The sequence below is a fragment of the Acipenser ruthenus genome, chromosome 19 (assembly GCF_902713425.1).
Source record: "Acipenser ruthenus chromosome 19, fAciRut3.2 maternal haplotype, whole genome shotgun sequence".
Lineage (NCBI taxonomy): Eukaryota > Metazoa > Chordata > Actinopteri > Acipenseriformes > Acipenseridae > Acipenser > Acipenser ruthenus.
The window spans coordinates 13,793,682-13,809,950 of record NC_081207.1 but is presented as its reverse complement, the minus strand read 5'-3'; the positions used below and the strand labels follow the sequence as shown (position 1 = coordinate 13,809,950).

Here is a 16,269-nt window from a genome sequence, read left to right as displayed (position 1 = left end):
TTTGTCTTTAATAACTCCATAAGAAGTTTGTTTTTAACCAAAATATATTCAACAGATAATGGCAGGAAAATGAATTGCAGCAAAAACTCTGAATTTGATCAGGTAGTATTTCTGGTTCATGCTGTTTGATTTGATTTTGATGCCTCTCTTTTTAAATGGGTGTATGTCATTTACAGATAACCAAGCTAGTCCGTAGTAATTAACAGATTTATGTCACAAGAAGCAAAGTGGTGGTTCTGCAGCCTTAGATCAACTCACATAAATATTAAGCATATTTTAGGTGCTTCCAATACCAGATCATATCATCATATCATCAATCAAATAGCTAGTATCTTATTTGTCCTTCGCTAAACAATACGTCCAATGATTGGCAAGGAAAGGATTCATATCTTACCTCAATTCATTACGTCCCTGCTGGGTGTCAGAGTTTGTCTCCTCCTCCCCAGCATTCACCTGCTTTTAGGATTCATCTAATGGGGAGGGCAGCTATTCTGCCCCCCTGCCCATGGCTTCCCTATGGTCAAATCTATGATTTAATTTATGGGCACAGGTACCTCGAATGTAGAGTAAAATATGTATAATGTAGTAGTGTTGTCTAGTATTTGTTTTAATAAACAATCTATTGCATGAGTTTCCTGACTGGCTAGGGGCACTAGACAGGGATGCCCATTGTCATCCTTGTGGTTTGCTTTCTCTTGGGCCCCTTGCAGAATGCACCCTGAACAACACAAACTTGAAATACATACAGGTGACATCCTCAGGACACAATCCCACATTTATTGCAGTTTGTCAACAAATACCGTCTGGGGTTATTAAACAAACTGGAGCAAGTCAGAGATAACAACACTCACTTTGCATTCCACTAAACAATCGGTTGCTTAGATAAGGAGGCACTGAGATCATATCGTGGAATTACGATCCGAGTCATATAAATTATAATATATATAGAACATATAGAAATAATCAAAATCACAGCAGCTCCCAAAATGAATTACAATCTAACCTAAGATTCCACAGATTAGCATTAATCTTGGACAATTTAATGTTCCTTAGCTAAAGTAGTCCAGGATTAATGCTAATTGGGGTCTGTTACAATGTGGGTATCCGGTGAGAGATGAGATTTAAACGCAGCACAGTCATTCAGGTTTTATTGGGAATCACACAGGCAGTTACAGTTGTTGGAAGTCTAACCTTCCAGCCCTGCCATATCTAGCACACACTATATTTTTACCATTTTTTAAATTTTATTTAAAATCAAAAGCCCACTGAATATCCATTATTTACAGGGGCAGGACTCAGCCCTGCCACATACCCTCCCACTCAGAATGGAACCCCTCTGGGTCCATTTGTAATTCTTACCCATGCTGTCCCCAAGAAACACACAGGTGGGAGAGAGGGAATGTTGGGGCTCAGCTAGCCTCTATCAAATACCAGAAGGAAATAACTGCTTTCAACCACCCACACACCCTTCCGTCTGATGTCAGTTGGCCCCAACACTACCTGCCTGCTATTTACTGGGCTTCTGTTAGGGGGTGCCCGTTCAACCCCCATGGTGACCCCTGGGCTTCTGAAAGGGGCATCTGTTCAACCCTGGCCTACCCCCCCTTTGTCCTTTCTTGGGGCTTCTATCCAGAGGATGGCTCTGGCACCGGTGCAAGCCACAGGCTTACTGCTGGTGTTGCTTGTGAGGGGCCCTCCAGTATAGGCGCTGAAGAGAGGCACTCTAGCAGTGGTGCTGGATACTCCGGCAGTGACGCTAGCAACAGCATGGTGCACTCCGGCAGTGACGCAGGCAGCAGCGCTGGGCACTCCGGCAGTGACACTGGCAGCAGCGCTGGGCACTCCGGCAGTGACACTGGCAGCAGCGCTGGGCACTCCGGCAGTGGCACTGGCAACAGCACGGTGCACTCCGGCAGTGACGCTCGCAGCAGCGCTGGGCACTCCGGCAGTAATGACGCTGGCAACAGCGTTGGGCATTCCGGCAGTGATGCTGGCAGCAGTGCTGGGCACTCCGGCAGTGCAGGGGCTAATTGATAATCAATTAGTCCATTAACACCTAGCCACCTGCTGCACAATAAGTTTCAATTAGGCAGGGAGGGAAGTCTATCCTCCCAGCCCTGCCATATCTAGCACACACTTTATTAAACATTTAATAAAGTAATAAAAATACTTTATTTAAACATTTGTATTTACAATCACAACAAAACCATATTTTATTTATAAACTCCACCAAATATACATTATTTGTAGGGGCAGGCCTCAGTCCTGTCACTAGTAAAAATATCTCCTTATTTTACTACATTATTTTACAACTCTTTTTACTACATTTATTTTGAATTCTAAGCAGCCAGGAAAAAGTAAGACAAAAAAATAACAGCTATAAATACCATTGTGACAGGCTATTAAATACTTCCATATCAGAAGACAGCTTTCATTTAGTATTTTTTTGGCAAACACTCACCCCTTTTTATTAATACCTGCCAACTTAAAACATGTTAAAAACTGTAACTTAGATAATGTGTCTTCATTTCTCTAATATGTAAAACACAATAAAAGTTATATTGCTTAACCATTCCAGGTTACTGACAACTTGGTTATCAACAGTGTATATGTAACAAGTTTATGTGTCTTCTTAACCCATAGTCCAATCTGTAATAGATCTGCTATGGAATTGGTGTCCACCCTGCAATCTAAGCTAATGATGTTGAAGTGACTTGTCTGTACTTTTCTATTACAGCCTATATGGAACATCACATTTTCACAGATTAAAGTCAATCAACTGCCAATATAGAACAGATCAGTAACTCAGGAAGCTCCGGTAACTCTTACTGTAAGTCATGAAGTGTCAACGTTACAAGAAGAACTTTCTCCATCTAGCACTAGCAGTTGCAATCATTTGTGTCATTTATTTCCAAGCTCACAGAAATGTTACTGTCTAGTTCGGTGAGTCAGACACCATTTTTATAGATATAAAATGTTTGCTTATATTTAATATTAAAAAAAAAAAAATCCCTTGATCCCGTGACAGTTTTTGTAAGAACAGAATTGACAAATGGGAATCTTTAAGAAGCACTGTATTAAATATAATTTGCAGGCCATGATACAGTAGGGGTTTAGATTTGCCATGTACCATTAACAGTATGGGACAATAAACATACTTGTCTTTGAAAGTGTACAAGTACCAGTTTTAGATGCTGTTGTTAAGGATAGTACACGTTACACTGCGTTCATCTTCAAGTGTTGCTTTGCTCTTGAAACAATTGACTTTGCTGTTCTATGGGGCGCTGTGGCAGAGTGTCCTGCCCCTATATATTTATTTATTATTATTTGTATTTTTGTTTGCGGCGCGGATAAAAGCGCCACGTATTTGTTATTGTTTTTGTATATTTTAAAAACCTTGTGAGGATGCGTGGCTGATCAGCTACTGATTATTTAACTAGCTGACAGTACCGCATTTGTTCAAAGTTATTTTATTCATATTTAAATTCGACAGCTAACCTGTTTACATACTGTGGTGTGAAGTGTCACAATATCACCAGTGCAGCTGAGATGAGGCTCGCTCAGCCCTTTCATACTAAATATATTCCTGGAATATAAACGTATATATATATACAAATTCATACTTCAGAAAGTCTACATTTCCCTAACATTTACCATACCTCTGTGCATTGCAATGCTTACCTATGCTGTATTACACTTTGCTATGCTTTTACTATGGGAAAGTTATATAAGGGGGGCCCTGGGATTTACTCTGTTCTGTCTGTAAATAAATAGACATATGCATTGCCCTCCAACAGTGTGAACAAATGAATAAATACAGAATCGCTTACTACATATCTTAGCATTTCCTGAAAATTATCCCATCTCCAGATAAAGGGGGAGTCTCATTCAGATCGCATTTATTTTAGTTCTGCTCCCTCTATATTCGCTCTGTGTTTGCGTAAACATGCAGTTCAGTATGTCCAGGCCTAATGAGTCCTAGTTTGCTGCTATGAATAATTCTACAGGACAATGCTGCTGTAGTGTGGTCCACAGTTCCCATCCTAACTCATGCACTGCATAATACATTTAGTACCCCAAACCAGGGCTGAATTCCAGAGAGGGGCACTCAAACTGGGAAATGTGACAGCACTGCCTCAACCCATATAGTATAACGGTCAATTGAAACGCATTGGGTCCACACATACAGTAGTTTTTATACCAGTAGTTTCAGGTCTTTATACCAGCTGAAACTATTATTATTATTATTATTATTATTATTTATTTCTTAGCAGACGCCCTTATCCAGGGCGACTTACAATTGTTACAAGATATCACATTATACATTATTTTACATACAATTACCCATATATACAGTTGGGTTTTTACTGGAGCAATCTAGGAAAGTACCTTGCTCAAGGGTACAACAGCAGTGTCCCCCACTGGGGATTGAACCCACAACCCTCCGGTCCAGTCCTGAGCCCTAACCACTACTATTAGAAAGGAACTCAATTAGATTAATTGATCCAGTCTGGTCACAGGTTTAATGTACAGAACTGCAGTGTGAGAGATCAAGGCCAAAGCAATCGGAAACAATCGAAGAGCAAAAACTGACCAGCACAGATTTCACAGATTGTGTGGTGCACACTTATAAGTGATCTTAAAAAGTCCAAATGAGACTTCCCTTCAAATGACAAATCCAGCCCACAGTGGCAATCGCACTCCATTGTATATTTAAAGTAATTGTAGCTCACAACATCATTCCAAGAATCTTAGCCATTTTGCACTTCCATTAGCACATGCAAACCTGTATTTTCATTTTAAAACATGATATCTGGTACTACTTTAGGTTAAAGGAAACTCTGTTTCTATGCCTTTTTCTTGGGTTATCTGTTTGCACTTGTACTTGCTGGATCATTTCACCTCAGCAGTGTCTTCGGGATCAAAGGATGTTACTGGCTGAAAGCATGTCAGTCCGTAAGGGAAACAGCTGATTATAAACAGGAAATAAGCCACTCTCCAGGTGAAATGACATAGGAAAAGAAGGATCATCTAAAAGCATGGCTTACAAACAGAGATTTAGTGTGTTTTTTTTTTCTTAGTGTGTCCGATTTATAATTTTTCCTGATTTTCTCCCATTTTGGAATGCCCAATCGCTTTTCACTTCATTGCAGCAATTGCCCACATGGCTCAGGAAACCAAAAGATTCAGTGGGTGTCCTCCGATCCCACGGCAAAACCAGCTTCCTTTTTCACCCAGGAACTCAAGACCAGATGTCAGTGAGCTACCGACCTGTGGAGGACAAAGGCCAGCCCTGCAGGTGTCTGCCTGGCCAGCAGGGTTTGCTGTAGAGCAATGAGGATAAACAGTCCCTGGCGGGGGGGCGGGGGGGCGGGGGGGGCGGGGGGGGGGGGGTGTTAGGGTTAGGGTTAGGGTTTCTTTCTAAACTGCACATTTGAGATCTATATAATGTATGGATGTGCATGGCTGAGAAATGTATATGGAATTATTTTGTTAGCTACAATTACTTTAATTTCAAAGCAGATTGATCGAGACATTTGCTCTTATTTTTAAGCCCCAACAGATGGTTTTCTACAGAGGATTCAGAAATACTAAAAGAAACTTAACATATTCAATGACAAATGTTTAGACTATAAGTCTTTTTCAATGTCTTCAAGGTACAGTGATCAATGCATTGCCGGCAGTCAGGAGTAAAATAAAAGACCCAATGTTCTTCCAGTTGTATCCATTCGTATGTCTCAATACTTGTATCTCATTTGAATATAAAAGAAGAGCTAGAACAGTTCCTTTTAAATGGCGTACAGCTTCAGTTGTTCTTCCACGTCTACATCTGACATCTCTCCAAAGGTGCCCTTGTTCTCTTCCAGCAGTCTGAAGATCGCAGTCAGCTGCTCTCTCTGCACTCTGAAACACAAACAGCACAGATTGGTGGAGGACCTTTCTTTTGGCTCCCCATTTTAAGAAGCTCTGATCCCATAGTGCCTTGTCTTTTACATTTTTAACTATTTAGTAAATTGTTCAAAATTTGCACTAGAGCAAATTCTTAATAAACGTGATTGGTCTGATACTAAGTTTTTATAAAATGATACATTGCCTAAACAGTACTGGGACAGATAGTGTATGAAGTAGATTGTTTAAGAGCTTGATTCCACACGTATGTTTCATGTGTACTAACACAGCCAAGTTACAATAAAGGAATTAGGCAACACAAACTATAAGCAAATAAAAAGGGCATCCAAGTTAGCAACAGCTGCTTTTAAATCTTGGCCCCTGTTGTAGATATCACGTTTATAGGGCTGCTCCCTTTATTCTAATTCGGTTGTTTTTGGACGTGTCAAATATTTTCAGTCAGGTATCTTTTTTCCTAAATCGATGCTTTCTATTACATTTTGGGGAAAAAAAAGCAATGCATGCCTTTTAGACTGCAGACTCCCCTATCTTGGGCATTGTGGTAATTCCACATTCAATTAGATAGCATTATGTAGAAATTAATAAAAAAGGCTACAGAGTTCAAACAAATATACATTTCATGTTCGATTGTTCTGCTTATTTCTCCTAATTCAAGGATGAGCAGGTCTGGTCCTTCCAGATCAGGTCTTTGTTTCAATTATGTTCTTAACTGTTAAATTGGACCAATCAGGCCTCTGGCCAGGTCCTGAAGCAGGACATCATGTCATTGTAACTGTTAAACCAATGGCCATACTGGACCAGAGATGTGCAGAATCCATCAATAAGACGTTTATGAAGTGACGAGTATCTGTGCTGAAACATCAGGAAAATGGCATTCCAATAATTGGGATAGTTGCGGTCTCTGTGAGCGGCAGGGAATAATGCAAGACAATGCACATCAGTCATTAGAAGCCACTTCCTGGAGACCGAACAGAGACGTGTTTCAAAGTCCTGTATACTGTAAAACAACAGCAACACTCAAGGCAATGAAGCAGAAAAGCATTTAATCAGTGACACAAAGCATATTTATATATAGACAATTACAGGATACATTGCAGTTACTATTCTGTGTGCACACTGGCGCTACAATGTGGTACAATGAAACCCAACTACAGTACTGAGATATATATGTATAGTAATGTGAACCCTGTTCAGAATAGTGATTGTTCTAAGTGCTGATTAGAATCTGAATCACATTCAAAACTGAAAATCAATCCAATCAAAATCAATAGATATTATAGGAATCTACAGAAAATGTAACAAATGTATCGCTGGTTTACAGATCTGTTGGAAATGTAAGAACTCTATAGAAAAGGGTGTCGACCTGTAGGAAAATGGCAAAACAAAAACGACTGACTCAATAACAATATGACATTTTTTTTTAAAATACCCAGTCGCTAACTGTTCAGGACATAACCTTAAAATACCTTAAAGAAATGTAGACACATGAGCATTAAACAATTCAATTTATTGGTATTTAAGTTGGTCATAATTCAGGTAGTACAGTACAGCACATACTATGAACTATACCCATATGACCCTACCATTTGCATTATGGCTTTTCATTTTTAAATATATATTTTTTTGTTCATTGCATATATTCAGATGACCACAGTTACTGTACCATAAATCAAAATAATATATTTAGAAGTCAGTTAAGCAGACTAATAATGATGTTTATCCAACCAGAATATAAACTCTTAACCTAAAGAAAAAAAACACTCTGAAATGATATAGTGTGTATTTATCCAGAGCCCTTTTATATCCCACAGCTACCAGTGGCAGTTTCCTGCTCATTCACGCCCTCACGACTTGTCTTGTCTTTCACTTGATGCCTAAGAGCTTTGTCAAACATGCTGCTATTTCAAGCACAAAGTTATGATAATCAAAGGTAAAGATATGTCAAGTGTAAGGGCATGCAAGAAGCAATGTGTTCGTCAAACCTCAAACCAACTCTGATAACTAAAGTTATTGTGTGCTTGTGGCAGTTACTTAAATCTTACCAGTTTTACACTGCCACAGTGTGCAGTCTTGAAAAGTGAAATGGAACTTAGAATATGCAACTTAGTTGTTTGGTTCTAGTTTTGTAAAATAAACAGATGTTTTAAACTCTTTCAAAAAAATAGGAGTTAAAGACTAGAGGAAGCCCCTTGAAAATATGGCCCATTATGTTTTAAAATAAAAACACATGTTTACAATAGCATGTGTTTCTTTCAAAACTGCACATCTGAGACCCATAGAACAAACAGAAATACACAAGTAAGACTTAAGGAATTATTGTTAGCTACAAAAACTCTTGGCCTTAGTGAAGTATCTGTAATTCAAACTAACTCACAATAGATTATTGCATTCCAATGCAGAATTCTTGATATGTTCCACCCATTATCATTTTATATTCATGTAATCCCTCCCCTTCTTTGGCAATCGAAAATTTGCAATCTGATTTTGACTCCATTCAACAAGACTCAATTAAATTTAAAGCTTCTTTTAAACTCTAGTAAGACAAAGGCTATGGTATTCTCTGCTACAAGGACAAATGGTACTATTGATTCCACTTTAGTTACTTTAGATAACAAAGCCATTGAGTTAGTTGACAAGTAGAAGTATCTGGGTATTTGGCTCGATACTAATTTTGATTTCAAGGCCCATATTGACCATCTTGCAAAAAAATTGAAATGCATGATAGGTTTTCTGTATAGACTCAAATCTTATTTTTCTGTAGTTAGAAAAAAAGTCTAATTGCTTATATATCTACCACAAATTAATTATGGTGACACAGTTTATAGGTTTACATCACCCTTGACATTAAGCAAACTGGATCCCATATATCATGCAGCCTTGAGATATATTACTAAATTCAAGTTACAATACTCATCATTGTGTGTTATATGGTTTGGTTGGCTGGACCTCTTTGGCATTGCGAAGGCTGAAGCACTGGTATATTTTTTTTACACAAGGCTATTCTATGTAAGCTACCTCCATACATAAATGAATACTTTACAGTCGCTTGTAGTAACTAGTCTTACATCACACTCATTTTTGTATTTTACGGTTCCTAAAGTGCGTACTGAGGTTGCTAAAAGATCATTTGCTTATTTTGCTCCTTGGTCTTGGAATGAATTACAGTCTAAACTTAAGTTGCAGTCCCAAATAACTTTAGTACAATTCAGGAGTAAGCTGCATGATTATCTAATTGAGAGTTGTGCTTGTTTTAAAGTAGTTGATTATACCTGTCACTAATTGATTGTCACAAACTGATTGTTTATTGTTTAGAGTATGACTTGTCTGTGTTTTAAAAGTATTATATTTTTGTATTTGTATGTTTGTATTGTAATATGTTTTATTGTACTGCTGCTACCTTTCTTGGCTCGGTCTCACTTGAAAAAGAGGTTTTAATCTCAATGTGATTTCCTAGTAAAATAAAGGTTTAATAATCACAGTACAGCCAAAATGAACTGATATTCACCAGTGCGGTAAGCACTGCATAGGAACCTGTATTGCTGTCTATCCACTAAAGGGCAGCATGGTTCTTTGAGTTTTAAAGCATTCATTATACCTGTGTATTCCTTTGACTAACACTAATAAACACATTAGCTGAAAATAAATAAATAAATCATACATAATACACATACCTAGGCACAGCTGTGCCTAGCCAAGTGTGTATATCTCTATCTGTTATAAAATAATGTGCTCAAAGTTCACTCTAAATGTTCAGCCTCCCTGGAAAAAAAAACAGCAATACATTCAGAGAGGAAAATGTAATCCTAAAGATTTTAATACATGAATACATAGTGGAACAAATGCTTTCAGAGTCAGGCATGCCGACAACTAGATAAAATAATGGAAAAAAGAGATACAGGTGTTGATGTGACTAGTGTCGATACATCTAGTCTTTTACATTGTAAAAAAAGTTACATTTGGCAGATTTGATATTGTGCTGTGAGATGGTCCAGCAACCTTTCAGTTCTGGTGAGTGAGGTGGCATTGCCAGCGACAGTGAAGGCCAAACTCTGCGGAGAGAAGTCTTCAAGAAGTCCTGAAGAGGCCTCGTCTCAACAAAAAAAAGGGGCGGGGGGGCGGGGATGGGGGCTTTAAGTCTTTACTTCGGCTCTGTAAGACACAATTAAACAAAGGGCTGTTGAGTTTGTTTTTTAGTACAGCTTGCAAACAGCACATACATCTGCACACCCCTGTATAGGGCAATTCAGAAGTCAGGCAAAGTAATAAACTGTTGAGCAAAACTGCCTTGTTATCAGTTACTCTGTGGTGGAGCTGGGACAGATCCAGATTACAGGCAGTTTGCTGGCAACCCAATTTAGAGGATGTACCAACACCAGTTCTTGTTTGTGCAACTTCTTAATTGATGCAGCAAAAACACTGCACACTGTGTAGCATCAATATAACTTGACACGTTAAATACAAATATCCATCTATTTGGGATTCTGGCAATGGGTTTTTGCTTGACAGCAGATGTGGATTTTCCTGGTTTACACTTTTATCACCTCTTTGAATGGATTTCAATTTCAAGCATGGCCAGCAAGTTTGGTCACTCATTGATCCCAATTGCAAGAAAATATGTTAAGTCTACCTCTAAAGGATGAAATTCCCACACTGCAGCATTGTTTTCCGTGTCATTCTTCAGGTTCTTTGAAAGCAGACAGTGCTTTGCCGCCCTCATCTGCATTTAAACCCAACTGAGCGTGCACAACCCGATATGGACTGTAAATGTGTTTGTGTTTAGCAGAGTCAATACACCAGGGAAGAATTGACATCACTTCCTTCTTCACAGATCTGCTGCCAAGTGTGAGAGCTCTAAACATTATTTTCCACTTTTTTCTTGTCCATCTTTGGGAGTTTGTAAAATATGGACAAGCAGTTTTTTGTGAAGAACTAGGCAGCAACGAGACAACTGCACCCCATTCCATGTGCTTACATTTCATGGATAAAACGCCTGCTCTTGCTGCCAGCCACTACCCAAGCCTCAGCCTGCCAAGCCCTGCATATGCATATGGCACTGGGGATTCATTACCATGAGTTTAGAATAGGACACTTATACCTGCACAATGAGAGTCAGAGCGAGGGCCACAATTTGATAGTTACGCATTGCTGTATGTGTCTTGATTTATGTGACCATGCTGCTGCTGTCCCTGAAAAGGACATGTTGCTTCTCACAGGGCTGACCTGTATAAATATGGTAGTGGTACAGTGCCCTGTAATAGGCAGGGGGTGAGTTAATAGACAGCTACATGTATTTAGCAAATATAAAAACAAGAAACCCAACTTACCAGCTCTCAGCTTCCCAGAGAGTGGGGGGGGGGGGGGGGGGGTGGGCGTTGCATCATGAGAAGAGCAGGAGCAGCCCAAAAATGCAAAGTAGATTCAATCAAAGCGCATCACAAAAAACATTCAACAGCTTGCTAGAAGAGCCCCAACACTAAGAGATTAGTTGGCAACTCAAAGATAAGTTCCAGACATTTGGTTCTCCCCCATGGTACCACTGTTGACCAGTCAAGGTGTAACGATGGTGGCTGAACACGGTTTGGATGTTGTGCCAAAAGACATTTGTAATACAAAACTATACAATACAATACAACACAACCTACTTTTATATAGCGCTTTTCATGCGAAGCATCCCAGGGCACTTTACAACAAAACCAAGAAAGAAAAAGAAACGGCCAAACCAATCCAGCAACTCACAAATAAGCTAACTCAAACAGATATGTTTTAAAAACGGTGCCAGCATTCCTGAAATTATTCTGCCACAACTTTAAATTATTAACTAAGCTAATTGGTTTGCCCTGATGTACAAGTGATCACAATGTGGCTACAAATTCCAGTTTGCTATACTGTTCAATGAAGTGCTGATGAATATGTGCCCTCTGCTGGATATTGAAAGTATTATTCCTGGTACTATCTCTGTTCCAGCACACTATGGGCCTCATTTACAATTTAAATTTGGAGTTAGTGCGCACGTAAAGTAGTGAGCCTAACGTGCGCGATAAATCTAAATACTGCCCCATTTACTAACAGAGAACGCATTAAAATATGTGCACAGTATTTGGCTAATTTACATCCCATACATGCACGCTACATGTATTGTTTGTGATAATTTAATGTGCACGATAATATCAGAGACTTACCCGTGACCACCGAGGTATCAAAAGCCCCAGCAGTCCAGGTGTATCTTTTGGTCAGAAGCTTATTGTGAAGGTGGAGGTGGCTTACATTGACCGAAAATGAGCGATCAACAGACACAGCACTCAGCAGGGGTCAGGCAGAGGCAACTTAAAGTGAAACTGCACTGCTTACCTTTTAATTTTAACATGTATTCCTTGTCTGATGGAAAAAGGCATTTAAACCGTCTCCTTTAATGCATACAGCCCGCCCATTAGTTTCTAAAATTGCATTGATGTACTGATTATTGGATCCTTTTGGAATTCTTCTTTAAAACAACCCGCCTCTAACACGCATATTCAACATGTGCAGTCTGCATTGTGACATTCCCATTAAGCCAATCACAACTCACAGAGGTAGTAAAATAGCCAATCAAAAAGAATAGCACACAGGATTTTGATTAGGGCAGCATAGCAAAAAAAGTAGGTCGTTGGAGATGTCACGGAAGCGAAAGCTGGAGGCAAACACAGAAGACTGTAAAATAAAGGTTTAATAATCACAGTACAGCCAAAATGAACTGATATTCACCAGTGCGGTAAGCACTGCATAGGAACCTGTATTGCTGTCTATCCACTAAAGGGCAGCATGGTTCTTTGAGTTTTAAAGCATTCATTATACCTGTGTATTCCTTTGACTAACACTAATAAACACATTAGCTGAAAATAAATAAATAATAAATAATAAATAAATAAATCATACATACATACACAATTTTAGCCAGATGATTATTTGTTCAATGAATAATTGACAGCAAGGCAATATGTCTAATTTGCAGTGCAACGGTTGCAGTTATGAAAGATTATAACATACAACGTCACTATGACATTTGCTGCACAAAGCAATGTATTTTGAGTTTACTGGAAATGAAAGCAGCTGTAGTTTTTCTGAAAAGTGCTGTGGACGCCATGAACAACACAACCACAGGAAAGGATTTTTCTTTTTTTTGTAACTTCAAGAAGCCATAAAAAGTGCAGTATTACCTTGGAAAAAAGTAACTGGGATTACAACTGAGGGTGCACTATATATGACTGGGCATAACTGAACTGGCTAGCAAAGTGCTGGGAAAAAATTAAAGAAAGAAATGCAGATTTTCTTACACTGGATTCTACAGCAGCAGCATTATGTGGAAAGGTTGGAGAATTAGAATATGTAATGAGCATTGTTATCAAGTATGCCAGAAAAGAAGTGCCAAGTGTCTGGACAGAAGTCATGAAAAGGTGCATTTCATAGGGGTACTGTTTACTAAATCGCATTTTCACAGCTTGTCAGTGTATTTTCTTATTGAGACTTTGCATTATTATACGCTGACATATTTTTTTTCTCTTTTTTTTTTTTTTTTTTACTGTTTGAGATTTCCATTGAAATAAAATACTCCATTTCCCATTATATTATATTTGTGATTTTAGTTTTTTTTGTCAGTGTTCAAGGATAGCTGCTTCCTGTTATATCTGCTATTTGTGTACTATAAAATACAAATATGGTAATATGGTGATTAATTGATTGAAACCCTGCATACTTATTGATGACTAGGAATGTGTTTGAGTAGTATATTTGAGTATATTGGCCTACATACAATTTATATAGACATTTTCACATACATTACGATATATATATATATATATATATTTTTTTTTTTTACGATGCGGCCCACCATGTGAAGAGTCTTAACTTAAATGACCCTTGCTGCAAGATTTTTCCGTTCAAACTCATTTTAATAATCAAGTAATTCAGCAAGATGTATTTATTTCGCATTAGTGAATCAAACAAACAAATCTCTTGAATTGATTCTCTAAACTGAATGAATCAAACAAATTGAGTCAGTAAAATGAAAATCGAACTGCACATCACTAGTTTTCAGGCCAGAAAAATAGCATGCCTGGTTCCCATACACACTAATAAATGATTACTTTAATGAGCGCACTAAAATTACCGTTCTTTAGTAAATACCATGTGAATACAGCTCATCTCATATTCTGAGCTGGATGCTCATTTAAATACATCAGCATGCATTACAATAAAAATCACATATTCATTCTGATTGCCATAGTATGACATTAGTGTGCACCATATCACTGGTGGCACTACAAATAATTAAACTATTTATCTATCACATTTTTAAATAGTAAAAGCCAAAATCATTTTTATAGCCTGTTTTTTTTTTTTTTTTGCATGTTTAACATGTTGTGGTCAGATGAGAATAAAAAGAAAACAATAATCTACAATAAATATCTGCAATAAATATACCAGATATTTAACTTTTTAATTATGATTGTGTTATTATATATAGTTATTTTAACTGCTTCAGAGTTACAATAGTGCTGATGAATTGAAGAAAAAAAGAAAAGGCCCAGGTTCACTCTGGAAATCAGGTAAGCCTAGATCAGCCCTGTACCAGACTGGCCCCGTTTTGCTTCTGTCCACAGTCTGTAAGGTTAGAGGGGATTGGGAATCAAGACTAAACTCTGTTCCAAAAAGAATTAAGAACAAAATCATGACTGTATACCCTTTAGTTTCCCCATAGCCAAAGTGTATAAAACCATGGTGAAAGGATGGCAAGTCGTAAGAAGGCATGGCAAAGCATATTAAGCGGAACTATGGTAATTGCATAGTACAACCATGGAAAACAACATGGGAAACGGATATTGAATTTAGAAGGGGTGGATCGTTTCTGGTTCTGGTTCCACATGGCTTAATTTGTGCCGGTGCCCAGCCCCGGAGCCTCTGGGCGTGCAGTCTCATATTCATTGTACCTCTAGTTAAAAATCTCACAAAATGCTTTCTTTTTAAATTCTCAACACAGTTGTATCAAGTCTGCAAGTTCTTGCGTGCTCGCTAAAGAGAGACAGTCCACTGCCACGTTTGTAGCCTACTTTAAATTACTTTACGATTTCAGCTTGAGTGCCTTTAAGTAAGATGACACTGGCTGCAACTCTATTGACGTTTTCTTATACACAAATAAGCCTACTTGATTTGAAAAACGTCATGAACAATACAAGCAACTTCTTACACTACTCGGTTTAATTAAATGAGTAGTACACAACAAAATATGAAAGCTGAACATTAATTTCAACAATGAACAATGACAACTTTTTAATGAAAAAAAAAATAATATTGTAGCCTACTTCAATAGGAACATTAAGCCTGCTATATTATATTAAACCAAAACAATAACAAATAATAACTATTTGGTTCTCTCTTGCCATTTTCAATGAATATAATGTAATTAATAGAGAATAAAAACATACTAAGATAACAACCTAGCCTGTTTAATTAATCGTTTTTTTAATCTACCACATCAATACATATCGCTGATAATAGTGCAGACCGTGGGTCAAACCAATGTTCGTGTTGGGGTGCGTGGTGTTTTTTTTTTTTTTTTTTTTTTTAATTAATGTCATCCTTCTGGAGTCCTCTGAATTGCAAAACCATAACAAAACATGTACATAGGCTTTTTTTAAAAAAAAATAATTATTTGTCCTGTGGTTGCCTTTAATTATTTTTTCTGCACGTACTACTATTTTGTATATGTTGTGGAATATGTGAATGTAAACATATAACACTAGTACGTACAATACTCTTTCAAATAAATGTGTTATGATTTTCAATGTGTGGTTCTTAAGACGGTATTATTGTCATTGCTTGCGCCCCGGTACCTCTTTCTTTACAAATTAAGCACTGGTAATATCTGTATACAGGATTAAATGTGCCACCACAAACTGTTAACAGAATGATTGATAGAGGATGCGTATTACTTGTGGCAGCAGCAGCGACATGATTGATTTAAAACACAACTTGAGATGGAGTTCACATGCTAAAGGAGTGCTTACCAACAGCATTAACACTAACACATGTTCTAGTTTAATCAGGACTGGGTAAAGCAGTAATCAGGACTGACATTTTCAACCCCGCTGGCTACAGTTGACTAGTAAAAGTGACAGAGCTGGTAGTCTAGCGTTTGTGAAGTCATGGGTCCATTCGTTTGTGGAGAAATGGCGGTTGAAATCCATTATCATATAAAATAACATTTTAGAACATTATTAAATAGATTTAAAAAATCCCAAGCAGTTTTAAAATAGTGCACAAAATAGCAGTGTTATGAATTAGTATGTTCACAAACAGAGCACCAGGCATTATCAAATACATGAA

The 16,269-nt window shown here is 37.9% G+C and overlaps 1 protein-coding gene across 4 annotated transcripts in view; it reads right to left on the bottom strand.

The window, feature by feature from the left end:
• Nucleotides 1–767: 767 nt before the first annotated feature.
• Nucleotides 768–16,269, bottom strand: part of LOC117424655 (nucleolin-like) — a 49,984-nt gene continuing 34,482 nt past the window's right edge. For 2 of the 4 annotated variants that reach the window (XM_034041248.3, XM_034041249.3), the window contains one exon: nt 7,399–10,059. Coding sequence is in view for 2 of the 4 variants with exons in the window: in XM_034041249.3 (XP_033897140.2) it covers nt 10,041–10,059 (19 nt within the window). In the remaining 2 variants the exon portion in view is untranslated. Of the gene's footprint in view, nt 5,905–7,398; nt 10,060–16,269 lie in introns of those variants that run through there. The other 2 variants (XM_034041247.3, XM_058992506.1) reach the window with 2 other exon arrangements.